The 17,411-nt window shown below is 42.6% G+C and overlaps 1 protein-coding gene across 1 annotated transcript in view; it reads left to right on the top strand.

The window, feature by feature from the left end:
* The first annotated feature begins 10,485 nt into the window (after window positions 1-10,485).
* The window catches only part of LOC103204948 (eukaryotic translation initiation factor 3 subunit C), a 34,734-nt gene continuing 27,808 nt past the window's right edge, over window positions 10,486-17,411 (top strand). Inside the window, exons 1-7 of the mRNA XM_007950185.2 lie at window positions 10,486-10,586; window positions 12,350-12,415; window positions 13,635-13,824; window positions 14,224-14,349; window positions 14,511-14,565; window positions 14,692-14,801; window positions 15,172-15,299. Of these exons, the coding sequence (XP_007948376.1) occupies window positions 10,486-10,586; window positions 12,350-12,415; window positions 13,635-13,824; window positions 14,224-14,349; window positions 14,511-14,565; window positions 14,692-14,801; window positions 15,172-15,299 (776 nt within the window). The remainder of the gene's footprint in view (window positions 10,587-12,349; window positions 12,416-13,634; window positions 13,825-14,223; window positions 14,350-14,510; window positions 14,566-14,691; window positions 14,802-15,171; window positions 15,300-17,411) is intronic.

The following is a 17,411-nucleotide window of genomic DNA, read 5'->3' as shown; positions in this document are numbered from 1 at the left end:
CAATTTTTAAAAAATTACTTTTTAAAAATTCAAAAGGGCAATGAACAACAACAACATAAATCTTAATGGGGCCTCCTCCCCCAAAATTCAAGAACTTATGAGTATCTTCTTGGGGCCAGGAACTTCTTTGCTATGGATACAAAATAGTTTTCTTTTTTATGGGTACCAATATTTCATCACTATGAATCTTTACAGCTTAAACCATTTAGCTTGTTTCCATTTATTATTAAACAGTTACATAAAGAGAATGAAGTCCTGACACATGGTACAACATGAATGAACCTTGAAAACATGCTGCATGAAATAAGTCAGTCACAGAAGAAATACTGTATGATTCCACTTAGATGAACTATCTAGAGTAGACAAATGCATAGTGATCAAAGTTATTAGTGGTTATCAGGCAGGTGAGAGTGAAGGGATAAAGAGGATGTAATGCTTAGGGGACATTGAGCTTCTGTTAAGAGTGATGGAAAAATTTAGGAATGTTAATGTGTTTGATCAACATGATGAACATACTGTTTCTCAACTGTGCATGTGGTTAAAATGGCAAATGTTTTGTTATCTATATCTTATGATAATTTAGAAGAACCATTTGTGCACTAAGTTATTTTCAATAAGAAATGAATATTTTAGGATAGATTCTCTAAAGTAGAATTTCTATGGATAAACTGGTTGGGTGGTTGATATGTAACCATGTTGCTTGCTTGTGGGAAGGAGCAGTCCAAGTGCTGCCTTTTCCTGTAACCCATGAGTCAACCTTGTGTTTAGGACCAGAGGTGTCAGCCTGGCTTCTTGGGGTGTGTGGGCTGACTCCTTTTCTGGAGCGTTTTGACCCAAAACATATCCCACAGCACATGGTGGCCTATCAGCAAATCCCTCCCCTCTTGCTCTGAGCACATGCCAACATTCCCAGGAACTGTTTACCTAAGCTTGTACTTTTTTTTTTTTTGTTTTTTTATTGTGGTTTGGATGAAAGTTTTCAGAGCTAATTCACTTTGCTCTGTCTCTTCTAAATGCTAATAAAACATTGTTCCATTCAGTTCCTATGTGTGTGCCAACACTTGCACACCATGGAGTAGGTTACTAGACGCCTATCCTCTGCTACTAGGACTCCTCCTTTTGAGGTGGTAGCAGGTGTCGCTTGACATTTCTGCAACGTTTTTCAGTTTGTTTTACTAGTGTATGCTGACCAGCGGTGTGTGTTGTTCACAGCATCCTCCTGAGTATAATCATGTTTCAATTCTGATAAGTAAGTAGGTGGTCAAACATTCAGCCTTGACTATTGAGGCAGAGTTTTTATTAATCTGTATTAACCATGGATAGTAACATATATAGGTTATTCATAGGTCCTTTGTTCATTTAGCTATTTCTTCCTTGATTGTTGTTCCAGTTCTAAGTTGGGGGGATGGGAAAGCTCAGGGAAAGGCCAGACCTACTTGGGAGTACAGAGCCCTAGTCTACTCATCTGATGAAGGACTGGATGCGTTTTAGTTTTATCAAAATCACACATGTACATTGCTTAAAAATTCGAATAAATGAAAAACAACTCCTGTCCCTGCCCTCCGCACTCCTGTACCTTGCGGGCAACCGCTTCCACTAACCTGAGTTCGTTCTTCTGCAGCCTGTTGCCATGATTCTGAACAGCTAAGCCCGTTTTCCATTTTAGATATTCTCTCTTGAATCTTGTGAAATTTGAGGCTTTTGCTATCTGATGCACACATCTTCCCAAGACACACATGCTTTATCTTCCAATATGGTTACAGAACACCATATATTCACAGATCAATCCTATAGTGTGCTACATTTAATTTCTTATACAACTTTTTTATTTCATTTTTTTTGGAGTTAATATATGCCTCTCATTATTCACTTGCTTTACTATATATGTATATATAAAAAAGAAACCAAACTCACTGCCCTTGAGTCGATTCCAACTCATAGCGACTCCCTTTGGGTTTCCAAGGTGGTAAATCTTTACGGAAGTAGATTGCCCAGTCTTCCTTCTGTGGAGTGGCTGGTGGGTTTGAACCGTCAGCCTTCTGGTTAGCAGTCAAATACCTTAGGCACTGCATCACCAGAGCTCCTCTTTCTTTCTTTCTTTCTTTTAATGCATTTTATTGAAATATAATTTATGTACAGTGAAATACACAAAACTAAAGTGACATGGGTCAATGCATTCTTTTTTTTTTTATGGCAGTGTTCCCTCCACCTCCCTTTCCCTCCCCTCCCCTCCCCTCCTACCCCTGGCAACCAACAAAGAAAGTTTCTCTCCATATATAAACCTTTCCTTGACCCTCCACAACAATGAACTAATACTGTATTTGTCCTGTGGTTGACTTATTTCACTCAAGAGCTCCTATTTCGAATTCATCACCAACTATCTGACAAAGCTGTGAAAGTCCTCTACATAGACTCCCACACAACAATCAATTCATGATTTTCATATTTTTTGGGGGTACAGATCTGAAACTACTCTCTCCCTGCACTTTGGACTGACTGCTGCCAGGGCTTCCTCTGACTCATCAGCAGGGTCGGGCAGATTACCAAATAGGCAAAGGTAAGCACAGTTTACTTGTGCTTACTTATTGATCTGCAGGGAATAATTTCACATATGGGGCAACCCAGGTGAAATTGTTCCCTACCGATTAGGAAGCAAGCACAAATAAGCCCGTGCTTACTTTGCTTATTGGGTAGTCTGCCCTTGCTATCGGAAATGAGGCTCTTTGTGCAAATTAGACAAAGCCATGGCTCTGGGCAGATGCACACTTGCGGGCATGCAGGGCACCCTTTCGCCGCCAGCCTGCTCAACCCCAGGCAGCAGCAGGCCTGTCATACAGCTGCTCCCAGAGCTTGTGAGATGAGGCTAGTGTTGACCTGAAGAACTACCAGCTCCAGCTGAACTCTGCCTTGCTGGAAAGCAGATCTTCTGATCTTTAAAAGAGGAGGCTAGAAAAATCTAGGTTTTTATGTGAAGTCTTCTGATTTTAAAATATTGGCATAATTGTTTTTAACTGTTTATGAACCAATTAAAACACATCTGTGGGAAGGGCAGTGTATACACAGGGAAACTGCTCAGGGGGCAGGAGTGCATAGGAGGGAAGAGGTAACTATGGGGAGGAAGTGGGAAGAGAGCTGTTACATTGTGGGAAATTGCAGTCAATGTCATGAGACAAAATATGTATGAGTTGCTGTATGGAAAATGAAATTGCTCTGTAGACTTTCACCCAAATCATGATTTAAAAAACAAACCAACCAACCCACATCTGTGGGCTAGAGTTACTGGCAGATATTTCCTCTTAAGAGAATAATCACAGATGGCAAATAAGCACATGAAAAATTGTTCGACATTACTAGGCATTGTTATGTGCCGTAGAGTCGGACTCGACTCATAGTGACCTCTCTTTGGGTTTCCGAGGCAGTATCACTACGGAAGCACATTGCCCCATCTTCCTTCCAAGGAGTGACTGCTGGGTTTGAACCGCCAGCCTTCTGGTTAGCAGTCAAGTGCCTTAGGCACTATGCTACCAGAGTAAATTACACCACAATGAGATCTCATTACATAGCTATCAGAATGGCTCAAACAAAAAGCTAATAACATTAAATGCTGGCAAGAAGGTAAAGAAACTCATACATGGCCAGCAGGAATGTAAACTGGTATGGCCATTCTGGAAAATAGTTTTGTAGTTTCTTACAAAACTAAACGTGCTATTCACAATAGCCAAAATACAGAAACAACTCGAATGCCCATCAATAGATGAGTGCCATAAAGAATGTGATGTGATGCTAGCTGTGGGTTTTTCATAAATGCCCTTTATCATGTTCATAAATTTCCCTCCATTCCTAATTTCTTGAGTGTTTTTATCACAAAAGGGCTTTGAATTTTGTCAAATGCTACTTTTGTACCTACTGAGCTGATCATGTGGTTTTTGTCCTTTCTTCTACTAATAAAGTGTATTATATTGATTGATTTTCATCTGTTAAACCAACCTGACATTCCTGACAAATCCCACTTGGTCATGATCTATGCTTTAAGTTATCTAGTAATTTGTTGAAGTTGTTTGTGTGTATATTCATAAAACATACTGGCTTATAGTTTTCTTTTCTTGTGGTTTCTTTTTCTGGTTTTGGTATCAGGGTAATGTTGACCTCATAGAATGAGTTAAGAAATGTTCCCTCCTCTTGTATTTTCTGGAAGACTTTGTAAAGAACTTGTGTCAGTTCTTCTTTAAATGTTGGTAGAATTCCCCAGAGAAGGCATTTGGGCTTGGGCTTGTCTTTGTGGATAGTTTTTGCTACCTGTGGTTTTTAAGTACTTGAAATATGACTACTATGATTGAGGAACTGAACTTTTAACTTTATTTAATATTTATTAGCTTAAAATTTAATAAGCCACACATGTCTAGTGTTTATCCTATAGGATAAAGCAGGTCTCCAACAACAAAAACTCACTACCATCGAGTTGATTCCAACTCATAGCAACCCCCACTGGGTTTCCGAGGTGGTAAATCTTTATGAAAGTAGATTGTCCCATCTTCCTTCCATGGAGCAACTGGTGGGTTTGAACCACCAGCCTTCTGATTAACAGTCAAATGCCTTAGGCACTCCGCCTCTAGAACCAGTTAAACCAGTGGGCACAGAGTCCATTCTAACTCATGGCAACCCCATGTGTTTCAGAATAGACCATGCTCCATGGGGTTTTCAATATCTGTGATCGTTCAGAAGTTAGATAGCCAAGGCTTTCTTCTGAGGTGCCCTGGTGGGATTCAAACTGCCAACTTTTTGGTTAATAGCAGAGCATTTAATGGCATGCACCACACAGGGATTCCTAGGTCTAGAACTGTGGTTCTCATGAGTGGCCCTACCTGCTGGAATCATTTTGGAAGTTTGTTTGTGGGGGCTTTGAATCTCACTGTGAATGGAGGCAATGTCTTATGGCATCGAGGGAGTGAAGGCCAAGCCATACTGCTATGGCCAATATGATCCTATATATATCCTTCTATGCCTATGTAGCTGCTTTTTTTAAACAAATGAACAACTTTTTATTGTGATTTGGGTGAAGCTTTACAGAGCAAATTGGTTTTCCATTCAACTATTCACATTTTGTTTTGTGAAGTTCATGGCAGTCCTCGCAATGTAACAGCACTCTCCCCACTTCCTCCCTGGTCTGCCCACTTCTGTTTGACCTTCTGCCTACCCTATCCCCTGGCCTTGTTCTGACTGATGACACTGCATCTTCATTGTCTCTGTGGTGCAGTGAATTACTTGATAAGATTCTTCTGCCTGTGGTCTTTGTGATTCTCATCAGATGACTGAGTGGGACTATGCAAATGTAAGGAGCTTGTAGCCCACCACAGGGATTGGCTAGCTTGTTAATAGTGTAAATAAGGTACATGGTACCCTTGTGGGGATAACAAAAAATTGCAACTACTACCGTGGAGTCAGACCCAACTCATAGTGACCCCTCCTTGGGTTTCTGAGGCATTATTACTACGGAAGTAGATCGCCCAACTTTCCTTCCAAGGACGGGCTGGTGGGTTTGAACCGCCCGCCTTCTAGTTAGCAGTCAAATGCCTTAGGGACCATGTAAATATGGTATATGGACCCCTAATGTGGGGATCGGTCAATTATGCCATCCTGCTATGGTTAAAATAACCCCTCCCAGAAGTGGAAAAGGGGGATATCACTAGCATAAAGAGAGAACAGGTGGGAGTGGAGCATATCCTTACATCCAAGATCCCTGTGCTGGACCTCCTTGGCAAAGAGATGGTGAGAGGCAGCAGAACCAAGAGACCCACATGGACAGAGCAACGGGCTTCCTGACCCATGGAACAAGCACGAAAGCTGAGTGCCTCCGGGCAGGAGCTTTGGTGGTGAGGTGCAATGCCTATCTAGGCACCTATACGGCAAAGTTAAAAGAGCTTGGCTGAGGCTGAGGCTGGAGAGAAGCACACCTGTGGCATAGCTGAGAAGAAGCCGTCCTGATTGAAGAACTGTGTCCTGAGTTGTTTCTGATCCTGAATTATAACCTATTTCATCCCATAATTGTATTGTCTATGAGTTCTCTGTGGCCATTGCAGTGAATTATTGGACCCAGCAGAGAGGTAGAGAGTGCTGTAGAAAAGACAGTGGCTGTCAGAATTGGCTAAAAGGTGGTGGTGTGTCTGACCAGGAAATCATAGGAATCAGCCTTGGGATGCTGCTGCTGAGGGTGATTCTCTGTCCCTCATGAAGTTAGAGGAGGTCAGACGATGGTGCCCCCACACCGGCTTTGCAGTCTCTTTCCATGCTTGTAGTCAGTTTGAGTCCTGTGTACTCCAGCTGGCAAGGTCCACATATATAGTCACCGTTTATGTTGAAAAAAGATAGTTCCAATGAATCGGTCATTGATCTTGCAAATTCTATCATGTGATCTCCAGTGTTGTTTCTATCCCCAAGACCCTATTTCCAACTACTGATTTTTGCATTCTGATCACCAGAATGCATCAATGCATCTTGATTGCAGGTTTGATCAATTTCAGACTGTGGAAGTTGGTAAAAATCTTCAATTCATCTTTTGGCATTAGTGGTTAGTGCATAGATTTGAATAATAGTCGTATTAACTAGTCTTATTTGTAGGTGAATGGATATTATCTTATTACTGACAGTGTTGCATTTCAGGTTGTTGTTGTTGTTGTTATGTGCCGTCAAGTCATACCTGACTCATAGCGACTCCTCCTTGGGTTTCCGAGGCAGTATCACTACAGAAATAGAATGCCCAATCTTCCTTCTGAGGAGTGGCTGGTGGGTTTGAACTGCCAGCCTTCTGGTTAGCAGTCAAGTGCCTTAGGCATTACACTACCAGAGCTCCTACACTTCAGGTTAGATCTTAAAATTTTCTTTCCAACAATGAATGAGATCTGTTCCTCTTCAATTTGTCATTCTCAGCACAGTAAACCATATGATTATCTAATGGCACATTCTTAGATTCTTTAGAAATATTTGTGGATGAACTTTGTTCATTACGGCCTCTGTTTACCTGGATACTCCAAGTGTATTTTAAATTTTTCTTTCTTAAAAAAAGTGGGGGCAGGGGCTATAGCAAACGTGTATGTGTATCACCTTAAGTTTTGACCATGCTGGATTGTGGGTACATGGATGTTCACTAGAATATTCTTTATTCTCGCCTTGTTTCTATATTTCACAATGAAAAATTGAATTTAAGAAGCCTGCTGGACAGTGACTGGAGAAGTGTGTGAGAAGGGAGCTTTGCGGATGGGGGCTGGTCATGTTCTCTTTCTTGATATAGGTCCTGGCTACACATGCTGCTCACTGTGTGAAAATTCATCAAGCTGAACGCTTACGATCTGTCACTCATCTGAATCTATGTTATGTTTCAATAAAAACTGAAAAACCCTCTCCATTAATTTGAATTTTTTAGTAGTTACTTAATAAAAGATTGTTGTTGTTATGTGCCATCGAGTCGGACCCGACTCATAGCGACCCCTCCTTGGGTTTCCGAGACAGTATCACTGTGGAAGTAGATTGCCCCATCTTCCTTCCGAGGAGTGGCTGATGCAGTTTGAACCGCTAGCCTTCTGGTTAGCAGTCAAGTGCCTTAGGCACTATGCTACCAGAGCTCCTTAATAAAAGATTAGTAGAAAGCAAAGAGCTTTATCTGATTTTTCCTTTGCAAATGATCAGGGTCTTGGGAAGAGCAGAGAATCCCTCTAAATAAATGTGGAGTAAAACTTAAAATCATAAAAAAGAGGCTTACTGGTCTGATGGAGACTGGTGGAAGCCCTGAGACTATAACTATTAGACTCGCTTCAGGCCTGAAACTGAACTCACCCTCTTGGCTCAACTTTCAGCCAAACGATAAACAGACGTATGGGGTGAACAATAACACCAGGGACATATGCACTCCATACAAGAGTCAACCAAAGGAGATCAAAAGGACAGCATTTGCCCAGGGATAGAGCTCAGAAGGCAGGAAGGGATTGGAAAGAGGGACAGAGGGAAATGATAACCACAGGGAGGAGGTGGGAAGAGTGCTGTTACATTGTGGGGGCTGTGGTCAATGTCACTAGATAAAATGTCTATGAACCGGTGAGTGGAGAACAAATTCTGTAAATTTACACTGAAATCACAATTTAAAAAATCACTGTAAATCAGTAGCTTTTTCTTTACGTGAATTTGCATTTCTATATCTTCAGTGACTTTGACCTTCCTGACTTCACTCAACGTCCTTCACCCTTTATTCTTAGGCTCCCTCTGCAATTTCAGGGCATTCATTTCTGTTTGGGGAGATGATGAGGTTGATGTCAGAATTGAGTGGATCTGTGGGGTAGGGAAAAGAGAGACAGAGTAAATAAGAGTGATAGAGAAGAGAAGAAAAAGAAGAGAGAAGAGAGATCCAGGGTCACAGGGGACGGCGTGTGGAGAAGCCCTGCCACCTTCTTTGCTGGCCACTTGATGTGTCCTGAGGCTACTTGTCTCTAGGACTTTGTTCCTGTGGTTCCCTCTACTTGAAGTGGCTCCCTTCTCCTCCTTCAATCTGCTAATTCCCACTTTTCTTTCAGGAAAGCGTTGTGCTACCTTTACCAATGTAAAACACTCCCTACGGTAGCATAGTGGCTAAGACACTTGCCTGCTAACCAGACGGCTGGCGGTTCAAACCCACCAGCCACTCCTCGGAAGGAAGGTTGGGCAATCCTACTTCCGTAGTGATACTGCCTCGGAAACCCAAGGAGGGGTCGCAATGAGTCGGGTTTGACTCGATGGCACATAACAACAACAACAACAACAACAACCTAGCTAAAACTCTAGCTGATGGCTTCCCCAACCCACCTAGACTTAAATCCACAGGTTTCATCAGAGCCTACAAGGACCTGCATGATCTGGTATTACCTGCTCCACTACTAATGCCTTACTCACTTTACTGAAAGCACACTGGCACTACGCTACCAGAGCTCCCACTCCGTGTTCCTAGAACCTAGTAAAGCACATTTCTGCCTCAGGGCTTTTGCACTGCTCCCCCTGCCGGGAGTTCTTTTTCCGTAGAACATCCTCCCCATGGCGCCCTCCTTCTTGTCATTTGGATTTCAGCTCAAATGTCACCTTTACAGAGTGGGTCTAATCTCCCTATCCAAAATAATCTTTTTCTCTAACAGTCACTTTAACATCTCTATGGTACTTATTAGAAGCTTTGGTAGCATAGTGCCTAAGGCACTTGACTGCTAACCCGAAGGCTAGCGGTTCAAACCCACCGGCCACTCCTCGAAAGAAAGATGGGGCAATCTACTTCCGTAGTGATACTGCCTTGGGAACCCAAGGAGGGGTTGCTATGAGTCGGGTGCGACTCGACGGCACATAACAACAACAACATGGTACTTATTAAGAAGCCCCGGTGGCGCAGTGTTTAAGTACCCTGCTGCTAATGAAAGGTATGCAGGTTGAACCCATCAGCTGCTCTACAGGAGAAGGGTGTGGCCATCTGCTTCAGGAAAAGAATTACAGCCTTGGAAACCGTGTGAGAGCAGTCTCTGTCCTATAGTGTCTCTACTAGTCAGGATTGACTCGACAACAATGGTCACGGTGCTTGTTACTATCTAAAATTGTCTTTTGTTTACTTATGTCACTCCACTAGAATGTGAGCTCTTTGTGACATCACGGAACTTGTCTGTTTTGTTCACTGCTATATCCACTGCCTAGGACACGGTTGGTTCATAATAAATGCTCAGTAATAAGTATATGTGGAATAATGAGTGAATACTAGCTAATATTTAATTTTATGCTTATTTTGTATATGGCTCTGCCCTTGTTTCTTATACTCAAAGTCATTTGATTCACAGAATGTCCCTATGCAGTAGGTGCTATTATTGGCTTTATTTTATAGCTTGGGAGGACTGACGCTTAGGGAGGTTAAGAAATTTTCCCATACTCCAACTGGCGGAGCTGGGATTCGAATCCAAATAGTCTGACTGGAAGCCTGCACTAGCAGTAGGTACAAAATATCATACGGGCACTTAAAAAAAGTAAAATTCTGCTCCTGAAATTCTGATTCCTTAGTTTAGGGGTGAGGCCTGAGTGTCTGTATATTAACATAAGACGCTAAGACGCTGTCGCGTTTGGAGACTTCCAGGCAAAGAACGTCTCTTCTGTTCAGGGTTTTCAGCCCTGTTACATCAGCCTGTCCCCGCCTCTTCTGCTGCGCGAAGGCCACTGGGAGTCGTAGTTATCCAGTTTGATTTGTCGTCGCTTCCCGGAAGTGACGCAAGGGTTCCGCCTTTTTTCCTCTCCGCGTTTCTGCTGTTTCGGCTTCGAGGTGTGTGACTCGCGACCTCAGCCGGTGCGTATTTCTTTGCTCCTCGTGTTTCGAGGAAGTGGACCGAGGCCTGGGTACGTGTGAAAACAGTGAGTGGTGGGGGATCGGGAGGTGGCGGTGCGAGACCCTTCTCGTGGTCCTTGACGCTCCGGCTTTCTGGCTCTCTCTTCAGCTCGGTCGCCATGTCGCGGTTTTTTACCACCGGTTCGGACAGCGAGTCTGAGTCGTCTCTGTCTGGGGAGGAACTCGTCACCAAACCCGTTGGGGGTAACTACGGCAAACAGTGAGTGGGGGGCCTGCGCCGTGGTGCGGTGGTCCAGGAGGGCGAGGTTTCTGCAGGCTTTGGAAGGCAGTGCATGTTACAGGGGAGTGGAGGTGAGGACAGCGAGGGAGGTTCTGAAGGAAGCGACAAGAACGGGTTCCAAAGATACTCCGAGTTTGAGAACCGGAGCGGTGCTAAAGGGACAACCTTCACGTTTAGTGTGTTGGGAAGTAGTTTCTCACTGTCCAGGTTTTTTGAGTCAGCTTTCTATAGGCCTCCATGTCCACAGCCTCTATGCCATCTTCCTTGCCCCTCTCCCAGGACATCGGACTAGTCTTTACCAAAACACCAAAAGTCGTAATTATTTTTAGAGCCAGGAAATCCTCAGTAGCCTCTCATTGGTTACAGAAGGGAACCCACAATACTTGGGGTCTTCTGGTCTGGCCACTTGGCTTTGCAGGCAGACTCTTAGACATCTGTTATATATCTTGTTTACCTGCACTTGAAATACCTTTTCCTAATTTCTGCAAATTAAAATTTCTTTCTGTTTGAAACAATAGAATGTTGTTTTTCAGACTTTAATTCACACGCCATCTTCATTTTGCCATATGCCTGAGCATAAGATCCTTAGTGGTGCAAATGGTTTGGGCTCTGCTACTAAAGTAAAGGTTGGCGGTTGAACCAAACCTGAAGGGCCTGGCGACCCAGCTTCCATAAAGATTAGTCAGGAAAACCCTGTGGAGCAGTCAACACGTGTGCCCCTGAGTCGAAGTTGACTCCTTGTTTCAATATGTGTCGTATTTCATATCATTGCTACCAGTGGAAAATCAGTATGATTTTATTAAAATAGAAAATAATTCGAAAAAGAATAAAATAGACACATACAACAACAAAAAAAATGGAGGTGGTGTTGCCAGCTGAATTCCGTGAGTCTGGCTTGTTCTCTCATTATTAAAGAAAAATAGGAATGGTAGAGGTGTTAAAGCCATTGGGACTTTATTATGGTTGGCCTCCCAGAGTTTGAGAAATGTTATTTTGTAAAACGTATTTCAGGTACCACCTCCTTGAAGCCTTTCCATTGATTCTACCCTAAGTAGAATTTTTCTCATTTTTTTGCTTTTTAGTAACATGTGTCCTCAAGTAGCTGTTTTTCTCACTGTGCAATAAATAAGTACCTTCATCTGTTTATTTTTGAGAGGTTAGAGACTGTCATTGTTACGTGTTCTACATTTGACAAGGAGCTCTGGTAGCATAGTGCCTAAAGCACTTGACTGCTACCCAGAAGGCTGGTGGTTCAAACCCACCAGCTACTCCTCTGAAGGAAGGTTGAGCAATCTACTTCCGTAGTGATACTGCCTCAGCCATCCAAGGAGGGGTCGCTATGAGTCGGGGCTGACTTGATGGCACACGACAACAGTTTAGGTACCACCTCCTTGAAGCCTTTCTGTTCATTCTCATTTATTTTACTTTTTAGTAACCTGTGTCCTCAAGTAACTGGTTTTCTCGCTGTACAATAAATAAGTACCTTCATCTGTTTATTTTTGAGAGGTTAGAGATTGTCATTATTAAGTACTCTACATTTGACAGGTCTGCTTGAAGTAGACTTAAAAGCTTGAGTTGTATATTATGAAGCTATGAACAGGAAGAGTCAAAAAGAAGACAGATGTGATAGGGATGACCTAAGTTACTCAGTTTCACCTGCCTTACCTGAGACAAGAAATAGGGATCACTTGGAAAGATTGGAGCTACGTAGAGATGTTAATGGTCTCTGTTCTTTCTAACAGGGCACTATTGCTGAGTGAAGATGAAGAAGATACCAAGAGGGTTGTCCGAAGTGCTAAGGACAAGAGGTGAGGCTGGTTGTTTTAAAATTGTGGTAAGGCCATGGGGAGGATGCATTTTAAGAAAGATTGGGGCACGGTCCTTTAAGTTTATGTGTATGATCTGATTTCCCAGGTGTATAGTAGAGCTGACAAGAGGCAAGGTGGTAGTCACTGCTTGGTCACAGCCAGCTACCCAGAGGGACTGAGTAGTTGAACCTGTGGGCTTGGGACCATAGTTGCAGGGGACATCAAGCTCAATTGACATAACATACTACATGAACCATTGTTCCATCTCCTACTTTGGCAAGTAGTGACTGGGATCGTAAAAGCTTGCAAGCTGTCATCTAGATGCAACGATGAGTTACTCCCCATCCAGAGCAAAGAAGAATGAAGAAAACCAAAAATTCATGGATACAATCAGTCTTAGTGACTGGTACACCATCCAATCTGCAGCCTATATGACTATGAGACCAGAAGAACTAGGTGGTGCCCGGCTATCAATGTCAACCACTTGGAAGGGTATCTATGTAGGAGATCCTGGATAGAGAAGGAGAACAATGTGGACAAAACTCAAAATCATTTGGAGAAAAAAAAGTGGGGGGGACCAAGTTTGCTGGTCTGATAGAGCCTGGTGGAACCACTGAGACTAAGGCCCCAGGCTGCCTGTCAGGTCTGGAATTGAACCTACACCTGTGGCTTCCAGCCAAGCAAAAGACAGGCATATGAGTTGAACATTTACCTGAGGTAGATACACTCCTTGGAAGGAACAATCATGGGAGAAAGAAAGGCTACTTATATACCGGGAGACAGCTCAGGGGGCAGGAAGACATGGAGGGATGGACACAGGGAAGAGGTAATTATCGGGAGGAAGTGGGAGGGGAGCTGTTGTATTGTGGTAAATTGTGGTCAGTGAGACAAAGTGTATGTGAACTGCTATATGGAAAGTGAATTTGCTCTGTAAATCTTCACCCAAATCACAATTAAAAAAAAGGTTGGGGCAGTATGGGAACTCTGGTGCCATAGTGCCTAAGGCATTTTGACTGCTAACCAGAAGGCTGACTGTTAAAACCCACCACCCACTCCTCTGAAGAAAGGTTGGGCAATCTACTTCCGTAGTGATACTGCCTCGGGAACCCAAGGATCCGGCAATGAGTTTGGTTTTAGTTTGGTTTGGGGCAGTGTAATAGATGCTATTTTTTAGGCAGCGATGTGAGCATGTCCAATGTGTGCTGGGCTCCCAATTCAGGTTTGAGGAGCTGACCAACCTTATCCGAACCATCCGGAATGCCATGAAAATTCGAGATGTCACCAAGTGCCTCGAAGAGTTTGAACTCCTGGGAAAAGCATATGGAAAGGCCAAGAGCATTGTGGACAAGGAAGGTGTCCCTCGGTTCTATATTCGGATCCTGGCTGACCTGGAAGACTATCTTAATGAGGTGTGATGTCAGTGGGGGAGGGAGGGGAGATCAGGATGGGGAAGTGGGCTTGGGGCCAGCTCCTAACCGACTTCCATAGATCCTGTTTCTTCAGCATTTATTTTTGATGTTTTCTAGAGCACAAGAAATAAGGGGTGATAAAGCAAGGAGAGGATCTTTTTTTAAGGCCAAAAATTTTATTGTGTTCATTTTTATTATTAGCTCTTATTTGTTATACAGTGTTTCTAGTTGTGATATATAAAGTATCTTTGAAAGATAAGTTAATGGTTGTAGTTAATACATACTAGAGGTGATCTACAACATAAAAAGATTTATGAAAGTGGTAGAAGCTTAAAGTTTAGGAAATACTGCTTAGCTTCAGGACTCTGTTATCCCTTTTTTCTTCATCTTTCCTTTTAGTTATGGGAAGATAAGGAAGGGAAGAAGAAGATGAACAAGAATAATGCCAAAGCCCTGAGCACCCTACGCCAGAAGATTCGCAAATACAACCGAGATTTTGAGTCCCATATCACGAATTACAAGCAGGTGGGGATGCTAGAGCCTGATAACGTTGGGACAGTGACTCCATGACTAAGAATCAAAAAGCATTTGCAAATAGGAGGTGTGATTGGAGGAGTAGTGGGGTAGGGTGGTGGCTGGCAGGCAGGCAGGCATCCTTCATTATTTTCTCATTTTCCTTTGTCCAGAATCCAGAGCAGTCTGCAGATGAAGATGCTGAGAAGAATGAAGAGGACTCAGAAGGTAAGAGAACAAACCTTACTGCAGATGGCTAGGAAGTACAAAGTTAGAATTTCACTTGGCCTGGTTTTTTGATTGTCCTTCAGCCTTGCTCTTCCCCTGTTTTAGCTTTTACTCTTCTCTTCTAAGGTTCTTCAGATGAGGATGAGGATGAGGATGGAATCAGTGCTGCAACTTTCCTGAAGAAGAAATCAGAAGCTCCTTCTGGTGACAGTCGCAAGTTCCTCAAAAAGATGGAGGTAAGAGCCAGGGTTAGACTGAGGGGTTATTTGCCTGCCAGAGACCATTCCTCAGTGCAGGGAGGAGAACAGACTCAGGACCGTAGGGCTGGGAGGATGTGATTTAGTGGGGTCTGGTTTGGGAACAGGCTTCCTATTGGATTAGAGCACTAAGCAACCTGGAATCTGGAGAAACTAGACTCAGCCTAGCTCTATTCTTTGGGAACTGTGTCCTTGGGGCAAGTAAGCACTTATCTCTGGGTCCATTCCAGCTCTTGACATCCTGATTCCATGAATGACCACTCTTTTGTTGCTAAAAGTCCTTGTTACGTGTGTTAAAGAAAGCAAAGAGTCTCCCTATCTTCCTGTTGGTCCTCTCTTTGTCTCTGAGGATGAAGATGAGGATTCTGAAGATTCAGAAGATGATGAAGACTGGGACACAGGTTCCACATCTTCTGATTCAGACTCAGAGGAGGAAGAAGGAAAACAGGCTGTGCCTGCCTCAAGATTCCTTAAAAAGTAAGAAAACTGATGGCATCTAGGTTTATGGTAGAAAGATAGGAGGTCTTTAATCATCTTGAGGGTTGACACTGTTTCTGTGGAGTCCTTTGATTCATAGAGGCCAATTGTTTCCATTTTACAGGATCTTAGAAAGTTGGGTAATAGGTCACAAAGCAAATGTACCCTGGAGATGGGATTTAAAGGCTCCATGGTATGGACTGGGTGCAAGTTTCACCTTGGTACCTATTAATTGTGTGACATTGGACAAGTTACTTAACCTTTCTTATCTTCAAATATCCCAAGAGTAAAATGGGGCAGAACTTGATCCTGCCTCTCAGGATAACTGTGAGAATATAGGGAGGTGATGCACGTAGGGACTCAGGCCAGAAGTGACATGTAGTGTATCATCAGTGGTAGCTGTTTCTGTGGTCACCCTTCCTGAGAGCTTCTTAGTATATGGTATATAGATGGCAGCCAACCTTCTGAACTTTCCTGGGGCAATCACAGAATGGGAAGGGGACTGATTTGAATTCTGATCCCAGCCCTTAGTCCTTTAACAGTTTGTGACTTGGAGTAAGTTACTTAATTTCTTAGGTCTTATTTTCCTCTTGAAGTAAAGATTATACCTGCGCCTGTATACTTCACGGGAGTAAAATACCTCTCCTCACTGAAAACTGCTCTTAGTAGGTAGATCCTACTAAATAATAGCAATAGTTCCATTGCTATTATTTGGGTTGATGAAATAATGTTTTTTTTCAACAAGTGGTTATTGGGATAACTTTGATGCTTGTGTGCAAAAGAATAAAGTTAGACCCTACTTCACATCCCATAAAAAATTAAACTCAAAATTAATCAAATATCTAAATTTTAGATATAAGACCATAAAAATTCTTAGAAAATATAGTGCTAAATCTTCATGATAAAGGAATAAGCAGTGGTTTCTTAGAAGTGACACCAAATGCACAAGCAACCAAAGAAGAAAGTAGACACATTGGATTCCATCAAATAAAACTTGTATATCAAAGGACACAGTCCAGAAAGTGAAAAGAATAAATGAATTTAAAAACAGAAAGGGAAAAGATAACCAAAGAATAAATGAAAATATATAAAGATAAATAACTCAATTAGAAAATAGGAAAAATATTTCAATAGACGTTTCTCCAAAGAAACTATACAAATTACCAATAAGTATATGAAAAGATGGTGCAACATCATTAGCCACCCAAACCAAACCAGACCCTACGGCTGTCAAGTCAACTAAGACTCATAGCAACCCTGTATGACAGTGTAGAATTGCCCCGTAAGCTTTTCAAGTCTAAATCATTATGCAAACACACTGCCACATCTTTCTCCTGTGGAGTAGCTGGTAGGTTCAAACCACCAACCTTTCAACAGCCTAGTGCTTAACCAGCGCACCACCAGGAATTGTTCATTACCCGTAGGGAAATACAAATCAAAGCTACAGTGAAACACTGAGAGGTTAGAACAAAAAAGGTGTTGGCAAGTTTGTGGAGAGATTGGAACCCTCATAGCTCATTAAAAAAAAAACCAAACTCACTACCATTGAGTGGATTCCGACTCATAAGTACCCCCATTGGGTTTCTGAGGCTGTAAATCTTTACAGTAGTAGATTGTCCCATTGTCCTTCTGCAGAGTGGCAGGTGGGTTTGAACTGCTGACGTTGGTTAGCAGCCAGATGACTTATCCACTATGCCACCAGAGCACCTTTCTTAGCTCATTGAAATGTAAAATGGTGCAGCAGTTTTTGAAAATAGCCAAGCAGAAACCCCAAAAGTTAAACATCCAGAAAGTGAAAAGAATAAATAAATTGGAGCCAGCAATTCCCTTTTATGTATATACCCATCTTTCAGAAATGCAAGCATATGTCTTCATAAAAAACTTTATACTTGAGTGTTTATAGCAGCATTATTTATACTGAGCAAAATACAGAAACAACCCAAATGTCCATTAACAAACTTGATCATGATGGGTAGGTAAATAGAGTATAGTAATATACGTAGGAGCTCTGGTGGCATAGTGCCTAAGGCATTTGACTGTTAACCAGAAGGCTGGTGGTTCAAACCCACCAGCCACTCCTTGGAAGGAAGACTGGGCAATCTACTTCCATAG

This window comes from Orycteropus afer, unplaced genomic scaffold (assembly GCF_000298275.1).
Source record: "Orycteropus afer afer isolate SDZICR_OR568_19922 unplaced genomic scaffold, OryAfe1.0 scaffold00266, whole genome shotgun sequence".
Lineage (NCBI taxonomy): Eukaryota > Metazoa > Chordata > Mammalia > Tubulidentata > Orycteropodidae > Orycteropus > Orycteropus afer.
This window is presented reverse-complemented; position numbering and strand designations above follow the sequence as displayed.